Consider the following 11,819-nt stretch of genomic DNA (forward strand, 5'->3'; position numbering starts at 1 on the left):
AGTAGAAATGATGTTTATATGTTTTTTTATTATTGTCTATTAAATGAAAATGAAGATGAAGGATTAGAAATGATGTTTGGATTCTGTTGATTATTATTGGCTATTTGATTATGTTTACGTTAAAATCTATTGGATTTTTTGTTGGTAAATCAATGATTATTTGTTCATTCAAATTTTTTATTTTATTTTTTGAATTAGTGAAGCAGGGAGAAACGTGAAAATAGTGTTTGCTTTTTGTTGATGATTATTTGATGTTGATTCGTTAGAATCTATTGTTGGTTATTCAATGATTATATGTTCGCTAAAATATTTTTTGTATTTAAACAGAGAAGGCAGAGGATCTAGCTGATGTGTGGAGTTGTGGTCAATGATGCATCGGAATTTGGTTTTATACCCAAGGATGATGATGAAATTCTGGCCAAGGGGGGTTCTGGCCAAGAATAAAGTGGAAGCGGACACGTAGTTTTATTTCGAGAAAGCCACATGTGACGGATGATAATGCAAGGAAGCATGTTCTTCCAAGGATATTGGAGTTGTGACCAATGATGGACTTTATACAAAGAGAAACATGATGTCGTGGATGTTGAACTTGGACTTGTGGACAAGATTGAGTATACACTGCCAAGGGGAATTGCCTCTTTCTGGAGAAGGGGACTGCCAATGCCCGTGGTCAAAATTAGATTTTGAATTTTGTTGATTATTATTGGCTATTTGATTATGGTTATTGGATTTTGTTGATTAATATTAGCTATTTGATTGTGTTTTCATTAAAATCTTTTGGATTTTGTTTTATAGTTTATTAAATGATTATGAGGAATAAATAGAAATGATATTTGGATTTTGTTGATTATTATTACCTATTTGACTATGCTTTCATCCAAAACTATTAGATTTTGTTGTTTAGGATATTCAACGATTATGTGTTCGTTCTAATATTTTTTTGTTATTTGTTAAAGCAACAATAAAGGAGGAAAATGACGATAAGGAGAAAAAGATATATGATGTTTGAATTTTGTTGATTATTATAATTGGCTATTTTCGTTAAATATATTGTTAGTTACTATTGACTATTTCAATCTTTAAAATCTATTTATGGTTATTCAAAAGTTATGTTTTCGTTCAAATATTTTTGTATTTGTTGGATTAGTGGAGGAGGAGGAGGTAGAAATGATGTTTGGATTTTGTTGATTATATTGGCTATTTAATTATTTTTTAAAAAAATCCATTGGATTTTGGTTGTATTCAATGATTATTGTCCGTTCAATTTTTTTTGAGTTAGTGGAGGAGGAAGAAATGTAAATGGTGTTTGGATTTTGTTGATTATTATTGGCTAATTGATACGATAAAATATATTATTTGTTATCCAGTGATTATGTGTTCGTTAATATATGTGTGTATGTGTTATATTTGAAGTAATGGAGGACAAGGGAGATGGGGAATAAGTAGAAATATTATTTGGATATTGCTGATCATTATTGGTTATTTAATTATGTTTTCTTTAAAATTGATTGTTGGTTATTCAATTATTATGTGCTCGTTGAAATTATTTTTAATAGATTTTTTGAATCAGTGGATTAGGGGGAAGTAGTAGAAATGGTATTTATGTGTTATTGATTACTATTGGCTATTGAACGAAAAGGATGAGGAAGGATTAGAAATTATGTTTGGATTTTGTTGATTATTATTGACTATTTAATTATGTTTACTTTAAAATATATTGAATTTTTTGTTGGTTATTCAATGATTATTTGTTCGTTCAAATTTTTTCCTTTTTTTTCGAATCAGTGGAGGGGGAAACATAAAAATAGTGTTTGTATTTTGTTGATGATTATTGGTTGTTGATTCGTTATAATCAATTATTGATTATTCATTGATTATGTGTTCGTTAAATTTTTTTTTGTATTTAAATAGAGGAGGCGGAGGATCTACTGTTGATTCGTTATAATCTATTGTTTTAATGTTTTCGTAGAGCTCTTAGTTCTATTGATTTCGTATTTTGTTTACATTGTTGCTTCTTCTCTAAAATATGTATAACGAGTTCAAATTATTTAATTTGAAGGTATAGATGCTTGAAATATATAATGAAACATTACGAGATGTTGTGGCACTAGATAGATCATATTTTGATCCATCACGTGAAGGTAGTACCGCAAAGCAATATTCCACCAAACATGATGCAAGTGGCAAGTCTCATGTCTCTGATCTTACAATTGTTGATATCCAAAACAGCAAGGAGGTTTCAAATCTTTTAATATGTGCGGCACAAAACAGGTTAACCCTTTTACTTTTATGTGTTTTAGGCCTTGAAAACTTGGAAAGAAAATGTCACTCTCAAGTAGTTTTGACATTCAGTTTTTTTATGTGTATCATTATTTTTAAATTCTTACTTTTTGTGGTGAAATTGATGAAAATTTCTTAAAAAACTTTAGGATTCCCTTACACTTTATGATTTTTGGGATATTCAATTAGAGTTACTTCAACAGATTGATTTTTCCACACTTATGAATGGGCTAGGGATGAAAATTTTCCCCGCGGGTTCCGGTTCCTGCGGAAAAAATCCGAAACGGGTCGGATTCAGGGGAGAATTTTCTGGTATGGTTTGTGGTCGTAGATTTTTATAAATCCCCACAACATATGGGGGTGGGTGTGGGGATGCTATCATAATCTCCGAACCTGCCCCGATAATAATACAAACATTTTAATTTTCAAATTTCATTAAATCCTTTTTAAAATCTAATATATTATAAAACTTAAAATTAAAAGTATTATTATTATTATTTGGTTTATATATATATTTTATGCATTATATATAATATATCTGGTTATGATAACGTATATATTATAACACAAAAATATTATTTGAATCTCATTCATGTTTTTTTTTAAATCATCTTATTCATGTTAGTACACATATAAACCATTAATATTAATCTATGTATATTTTGTTATTTATTTTGATAAATTTAGAAAAAATATATATAATCTTAATAAATGTTTGACACATTATATTTTATTTAAATAATTTTTATTGATAGCAATATTTGTTATTTAAAATATTCTGATTAATTTTGAAAGTTAATATTATAATAAAAAAATTTACCCAAAATATTTTATATATTTTATCATAAATTGAATAATAATTTTAATATTATTATATAATAAAATTTACTAATATCATATATATAGATATTTTATAATAAAATTTATTAATAATTAATAATATATATTCTCGGGTATGGTGACGTGAATGGAGAGTTGGTCGCTGCGGGATGGGGAATCCCGATAATAAATTATGAGTATCGAGGCGGGTATGAGGACGAGATTTGAATTTGGATAAGGGGATGGGAAAGGCGTCCCCGCCTCGCCCCATTATCATCCCTAGAATGAGCAGTCTTCAAGGAGTCACTTTGTCTTCACCTTGCGAATAATGGGTGTTAATGAGGTAATTAACTTACGTTGATGATTACGAACTTTTCTTCAACTTACATGGATTCAAATCCAACATTGTGTTCTTTTGTATATTTATTACAGCAACCAATTTCAGGATATTCTTAATTTAATTGACTGGCTGGTAGCGAGCGTCTGTTTATAAGTTTTTTTCGACTAGGAGCACATTGAAAGAAACAAAGTTGAGCAACAATTAGTTTCATTTTTTTTCATGGTTTATCCATTTTTTCGGGGGCATTACAATTGGCAGTTGATTATATTTTCGTTAAAATATATTGGATTTTGTTTTATAGGTTATTCAATGATTATGTGTTTGTTCAAATATTTTATGTATTTGTTGAATCAGCAGTAGGGGGAGGAAGAGGATGATGATGATGAGGGGGAAGGAAAAATGTTTGGATTTGTTGATTATTGTTGATTATTTTTTATTATATTTTCGTTAAAATCTATTGGATTTTGTTGTTTAGTTCATTCAACGATTATGTGCTCGTTTAAATACGTTTTTGTATTTGTTGAAGTTATAGTAGAGGAGGAAGAGGTCGATGAGGAGGAATAAGTAGAAATGATGTTTGAATTTTGTTGATTATTATTGGCTTTGATTCGTTAAAATATATTGTTAGTTATTATTGTCTATTTCAATCGTTGAAATCTATTGTTGATTATTCAATGGTTATTTTTTCGTTCAAATATATTTTGCATTTGTTGAATCAGTGGAAGAGGAGGAAAAACACGCAAAAATGATGTTTGAATTTTTTTGTTGATTACTATTGGCTAATTAATTATGTTTTCGTTAAAATCTATTGGATTGTTGGTTATTCAATGATTATGTGTTCGTTAAAATCGTGTTTGGATTTTATTGATTATTATTGGCTATTTGATTCGTTAAAATCTATTGTTGATTATTCAATGATAATATGTTCGTTCAATATTTTTTTTGTATTTGAAGTAGTGGAGAGGAGGAGAAAAAAGTATAAATATTATTTGGATATTGATGATTATGATCGGATATTAAATTATGTTTTCGTTCTATTATTGGCTATTCAATTATTATGCGTTCTTCAAATATTTTTTTTGGATTTTTTGAATCAGTGGAGTAGGGGAATAAAATATAAATGGTGTTTATATTTTGTTGATTATTATTGGCTATTAAACAAAAACGAGGAGGAAAAATATAAATGTTGTTTGGATTTTTTTTTATTATTATTGGCTATTTAATTATGTTTTTTTAAAAAATATATTGGATTTTTGTTCGTAAATGGGTCTGTTTCTTTTCGGATCATGTGAACAAAAAAACAACGTATTAGATTTGTATCTCCACAGCCAAAAAAAAAAATTGTCCAAGCAGGAGTGGTCCTCTTCTTCTTCTCGCAGTCGTCGTGCATTAGTTCAAAATTTAAAGAAATTCTTGTAAAAAAATTAATTCAAATTTCAACAATAAATCTATATGCAAATTTCTTCCGTAGTCTATAGTATCCATAATCTGAACGAATATAAATTAATATTACAAGTTGATCCTACCATTGACCAACGTGCTTTAAACAAACCTAATGTGTCTCAAATTGCTGCTATATGTTTAGGGTGCGTTTACTTGGCTTGATAACCATAAGATGAGTTTATTAATTCAATCTAATCCATTGTTTACTTATAAAAAATCATTTTTTTTCAAATCTCAAGGCCCGTAATTGTACATTGATTTCATGGGATTTTTCATCCTTAATTACATGAGGTATAACATATCCTTCACAATATTTATGGAAAAAATTCTATAGAAATCCTAATATACCCTTCTTTAATTATTTTGTTTTCCTCCCAATTTCTCATATTTTTATGACTCATTTTATCAATTTATCTATCTTTAAAAAATACATAATTTTATACTCAATAATTTCGATAAGTAAAAATGACTCACATTTGAATCAATAATAATTTACAATATTCAACAATAATTCAATCCAAATTACATGAATACAAAATTAAACATAATATTATTTATCATAGGTGGAGGATAAAACTGTAATTCGTCCATCAATCATTATTTCATTCCCAAAATTAATAATTCAAAGTAAACATGTTATTGTGTATCCATCATTATTCAACATCCTTCAAAATCATTTTAATAGTCCAAGTATGATTAATCCACATGTAATCAAATCTCATAAAGTAAACGCAGCCTTAGAGTCTAATGAATCTGAGCATCATATAAGTCAACAAATACAGATATATCCAAAAAGTAATCAACATCAAATAATAAAACATTATTTTGTGTGTTATGATCCTTTGCAATATCCTCTTGTATTCCCAAATGGAGAATCCGGTTGGCATCCAAAAATTGAAAGATCAAACCAAAGACTATAAAAATATGACTCCCAAACCAACATGTAATGGTGAAATTATCAACAGAGTCCAAAATTCCAATAATGCAAATAGTTTTATAAACCCTGAAAACAAGGTAATTCCACCTTCTAATATTATCTTTTTAATTTAGTTAACATTTTTAAATTAAGTTATATTTACAACATGACCATACTTTTCATATTTACGAAAAGAGAAACAAACAACAATTAACAGTATCATGCCGTGAGTATTATTGTTATAAGCTACAAATAAGAAAAAATGACAAATCGTTCTTGCTACATATTGGCAGACTTCTGTAACAATATATAGTGGATATGTATATTAAAATCGAAACATCAAGATGAGACTTTCTCAGAACTAAAGATATGCAAAATCGTTTGTGAAATGAAGTATATCATGACTTACTAGATAGTATTACATAAGTTTGTCATATAAGTAATGACTTTGGAAAACGTATCATATTACCCGCATCATTTATTGAAGGACCTAAATGCATGTGTCGAAGGTATATGGATGCCATAACTTTAGTACAATATTATGGAAAACATAATATTCTCTTACCAGTAACTGCAAATCTAAATTGACCAGAAATAAAAGCCTTGTGCTTACCTTCTAACGAAGTATAAAATATACCCGATTTAATTTCAAGAATTTTTCGTTCAAAATTTCATGTTTTAAAAAATGAATTACTGAAGAATAAAATATTTGACAACGTTATTGCTTACACTTACGTAATAGACTTTCAAAAAAGAGGTTTATTACATGCCATGTTTTAACTTATTTTAAACTAACATCAAAAATATTTCACCCAAAAGCATTTGACAGAATTGTATCAAAAGAATTACCTGATCCATATACTCAGCCATATTTATTCTCAATGGTAGTTAAACAATATATGATACATGACTCTTGTGGTTTACTTAATCCAACGCGCCCTTGCATGAGAAAAAAAACCTGCAAATTTAATTATCCTAAAGATTTCTCAGAAAAAACTAAATATAGAGTTAATTCAGACCCAATATATCGACATAGGAATAACAACAATTCAATTACTATTAGAGATTCACAGCTTGACAACCGTTGGGTTGTGCCTTACAATCAATATCTTCTTGCTAAATTTAATTGCCACATTAATGTTGAAATATGTTCTACTATTAAAGCTATAAAATATATTTATAAAGGACACAATAAAAATTTGTATATGTTAATTTCAAATGAGAAAGACGTGACCGTTGACGAAATTAAAAGTTTCTAATATGCGAGGTGGATTTCACCTCCTGAAGCAATTTGGCGAATTTATAAATTTGATCTTAACCAAATACATCTGTCTGGACTAATTTTTCAAATTTCAGCCAACTCTTTCTTCCAGATGTGTATTGTTGCTTACTGGCTGAGATTTTGTATAAACTACTTGATCGAGGACTGCGTCTGTCATGGGTCTCTGGAACCAATGTTTTTGGAACCGGACCGGGCTGGCCGGTTCGACCGGTTCGACCGGGAACTCGGTTCTCCGGTCCGAAATAACTCCAAGAATCGGAAAACCGGTCCAACCGGTCAGAACCGGTCAAAATCGGTCAAGAACCGGTTGGACCGGCCAAGAATCGATTTTCTGATTTTTTTTATATTTTTATTTTGAAAATTTAAAATTTTTTATTTTTAAAACTTTAAATTTAATATTTATATATATATATATACATTATTATTTAGAAGTTTTACTTCATTTAAAAAATTATTTTAATAATTATTGTTTTTTTAAAATTAAATAATTTATTATTTAAATAATTTTAACTATAATTGATATTTTGAATATACTTACATATTTATTTACCTTTCAAACTAAGTTAAATATATTTTTATTTGTCTATTTATATAATTTTGGAGTTTTTAAAATTCAAAATATATTATTTATTATATTAAATTATATAAACGGTTTTTCGGTTCGACCGTCCAGTTAAAACGGTCCGACTGGTTGGACCGTTTTTTTTAGGTAGACCGGTTCGATCATCGGTTCGGTTATAAAAACACTGTCTGGAACCATGGGTCTTACCCTTGCAAATAGGTAAAATTTCCCTTTGTTGTTCAATTTGTTGATTGTTTTTCCATACTCTTAGGGTGAAACGTGAAACCATTACGTAATGGCATGTAATACTCAACAAAATCGATGAGAAACTTTGGAGAATATTTTTCCCAAGCCTGATCAGGTTGTCTCCTTTTCTTTGCATCTATCTATTACTGACTGTCTTTATGTGGGTGCAATAATCCGGAAAAAAAGGCTCAATGTTGCATCACTTATACTGCTTAAAATGATGCAGAGCATGCGCATGAAATGGATCAAATTTCTGCTTAAACCATAAGGATGCAGATCATGCACATGACAAGGATGCTTGAGAGATACATGCTTGGCATTGGATGTCCTATTCTGGCTTTTGATTGGAAGAGTGGTTGCTCTTGTGGAACATGAATGTCGAGGTATCGTATCTATCAACATTGGAACCTGAATTAAGAAAATATATTACAGCTTGCAGAAGTACAATAATCTGATAAATATACACCCAACAAAGACTGTATCGGCCAAAAATATTCATAACCAACATAGAAACAGAGTAATCACTTGTATATGTACGGATGTTACTATACATTTGAAACTGGCAATGCTATCTGTCTATATACTAACATTTCTTGACACAAGAAAACCATTCACCTACGTTCTCATGGATCCATAGAGTTTCAAAAGGAATTGAACGGAGGTGCTGATCTACGATGAAATGATGGTTTCATGCGCGAGTTCTTCAAAGCTTCGGCATATTTTACCAGTTCATTTTTGGCTATGTTTTGAGCATCTCGATTCTGTAGAGAAAAGCCATTGATATCTTCTGTTATCAAGTTGATTTGTCTAAATATATTCAAGGAGCCATCCTCACTGGTTCTTCGAGAAGAGTCGTGGCTTTCCCCAGTAACAATACTACTTTCACCTCGGGAATAGGATCTTTGAAGCTCTAGTGAAAGGCCAGAAGACTCGTCCCATGGAGTCCGCAACATCTTTGAGAATCCATCGGAAATGACTGAATGAGAGTCACTAGAGTATCTATCTAAAACATAATCTACAGGTATAGATGTCTGACTATGATGATCACAGTTTTTTCCTCGCAATACCTTCATCAACTTGGCAAAAAATTTCATTTTGCTGAAATGGGATGTCGTATTTGCTGACAGAGAATCATTGTGCTCCCCAGAATCTGTAAGTGAAGCCTGGAAAGTTGACCACTGCTCAGGATCAAACTCTGTCAAATCAGAACCTTCATTACTTGCATATTCAAGAATGAGCTGTTTGGCTTTCTCCTCTGATTTTGGGCTCAACGTTTTGCTGAGATCCCTTGCAACTGTTTTACCAGGAAAAGGCTGATAATTTCTCAATTCATACCGCAAGCAAGCATTTATCCATCTGAGATAGACAAGTTCTTCGATGTCTGTGCACCGATCAGCTTGAACATGCTCGATTTCCTCAGATAAACTTTTATTTTGTTTCTGTAGACGCTGGTTCTCTTCTTTAAGTTCTTGTGCCTGATACAGCAAAAACCCATAGTTCTTGAACAAAATACTCATAATCCATTTTTTATGAAAAGAATAATATATGTAGATTTACCTCTTCATTGTCTAATGCAAATGTGGCAAGGATTTGCAAGTACTCCAATTTTTTAGCCAATTCAGAATTTGCCAGCTTCAAATCATGATTGGACTTCTTCACCACCTCTAACTCCTCCAATTCGTTCTCTTTCTGCTGATGCATTTCCATGTTATTACTATCTTCAATGGCCCTTTTGCCCTCATCCTGAAGTTTCATCACTCTTTCTCGAAGGGATAAAATTTGCTCCCTATTCTGTTCGGCTTCAAATCTAAGTTTCTTCCTCAGAATCTTTATCTTAGCTTTTGCAGTTTCGAGCTCAGTTACCACTTTAGCATAATCAGCCACCTGCGCTTCTAATCTTGTGTTATCTGACAGCAAAGACTCGATCTTCGTATTATTGAGTTTAGCCTCCATGTTGCTTATTCTGAGCTGGTTTTGGAGCTCCTCGACAGCGGTTTCTTGCTCTTTAAGACCGTAATACTCGAGCAACCGAATCTCCAAGTATCTCTCCCTTTCCTCAAGAATTTCAACCTGGTTTCGTAGGCTATTAATCTCACTACTGCGTTCATCAGGTTCAGAACATTTGAATTCCTTAGGCGATTCTACATCAAGAACTTGAGTTCCAAGATTTTTCTCTGCAGCAATGGAACAGGCTGTGACATCCAAATCACATTTTGTAACAAGTTCCATGAACTCTGGCAAGAGAAAGCCATGTCTATCTCCACTGTACTCAACGCTTGGAGATAGATTGGTCACAAAATCAATCTCCGCGAGAGATGATTCCTGAAAGATAAAAATCAAGAATCAATCCGGTCAACTAGTATGAAAACAGTTTACTCCATGAATGAAAATTCATCTATGTTCAATCAGCTCGGCTCTGCACGTTATGCAAATTTTAAAAGTTCATCACTAACAAGGAAAACTATCACTGTAGTTGTCTTTGAAAGTACACTGATTTTATTGAAAAGTTTTCAGGGTCAAACAGATCATAGTTTGAAATTCGATGCGAATCTTCGAGCAGGTTAAAGCTGACAAATTCATGTAATCAGCTCCCTCAAGTAAAAAAAAAAAAAAAAAAACTTCAAAAGTTTTCCATAAAATGTAAATATTGTAGACTCAAAATACATTTGTCAGTTCTCGCTCATCCAAAATCAGTCCTTTCCTTTCACTAACCGAAGAGAGATCACACTTTAATTCATGTAACACAGAAATATTACTTCAAGTATCAGTCACAGTAAGCACCAACAAAATCCACCGATCAAACCAATTTCTTTCCCTCAATGGAAAAAAAATATATACAATTAATAAAAGTTACTTGAAATGAATACCCTTTTCAAAGCACAATCATCAGCACTGAACCTCTCACTTTCTCTTATTGAATCGGACAGAATGACCTTATCTGCAAATCAAATTAATATGCCCCATGAAGACAGAATAAACTAAAGAAACGAAACAAAAACAAAATTTGAAGAAAATCAAACCTGGAGAAGGCAGTGGAGATTTTAATATAGAAGGCTTGATTCCTCTACTTCTGAAAAAGGTATAAAGAATCCCACCAAGAGAAATAGCCAAACCCACTCCAAATTTCACAAGCACGGGTCTCAGAGCAAAGTCCCTTTTCTCCCTCGCCACCATTTTCAGCAAAAAAAATCAATCTTTTCCCTTCATTATCGCCACTACCCATCTACAAGAAGAAAAAATATCTGAAAAAACCCAAAACCCATTTGAGTAAGCAAGAAATCTCGATTCTTGAACAGATAAGAAGACTTACAACAGTAAAGGGAATCGTTCTTCATACGGTGAATTTGCAGCAATAATCCAAAAGTGTGAGAAGGAAACGAATCGGGAATATTTTGAGTAATAATAGCTGCAGCTTCACATTCAAATCAGCTGGATTTACAAATAGTTGCGTATGAGCAACCTTCATAAATTATTCTGAGTAGGTTGCTTTGCTTTAACATTTGGGCGGCTGACTCAATATTTGCTTTTGAATGCATATTTTTGTCATTTGTCAAATTAAGCGTCATTTCCACGATTATAACATTGACCCTAATTTAATATATAAAATCATATTAAACTATATTTAAAATTATAGTTTCTTTCATCATAATTGACTAAAATTTTACATCAAATCTCGAGATTACATTATAGCAGAATTCTAATCGACTCAAAAAAAAAATCAAGAAATAAATTAATTAAATATTTTTTAAAAATGAAAAATTAACCGAACCGATTGTAAAAAAATAATAATAAATTGAACCAATATTTACTAGAACAAAATCAAATCAAATCAAATTATAAGAATATTTAGTAGGTAAAATTAAAATAAGTATAGCTATCAAAGTAATTGAATTAGCCAGACCAAACAACACATAAAAATTATTTCATCACC

At 30.8% G+C, this 11,819-nt stretch overlaps 1 protein-coding gene across 1 annotated transcript; it reads right to left on the bottom strand.

The window, feature by feature from the left end:
- Positions 1-8,279: 8,279 nt before the first annotated feature.
- LOC140865166 (protein CHUP1, chloroplastic-like) lies at positions 8,280-11,401 on the bottom strand. The gene is made up of 5 exons (XM_073269707.1): positions 11,199-11,401; positions 10,909-11,111; positions 10,756-10,826; positions 9,446-10,210; positions 8,280-9,363 (listed from the first exon to the last, which is right to left on the bottom strand). The coding sequence occupies exons 2-5, from the start codon at positions 11,060-11,062 to the stop codon at positions 8,530-8,532; spliced, it is 1,824 nt and encodes a 607-aa protein (XP_073125808.1). The 5' UTR covers positions 11,063-11,111; positions 11,199-11,401; the 3' UTR covers positions 8,280-8,529.
- Between the last annotated feature and the right edge of the window lie 418 nt (positions 11,402-11,819).

Source organism: Henckelia pumila, chromosome 4, assembly GCF_033568475.1.
Source record: "Henckelia pumila isolate YLH828 chromosome 4, ASM3356847v2, whole genome shotgun sequence".
Lineage (NCBI taxonomy): Eukaryota > Viridiplantae > Streptophyta > Magnoliopsida > Lamiales > Gesneriaceae > Henckelia > Henckelia pumila.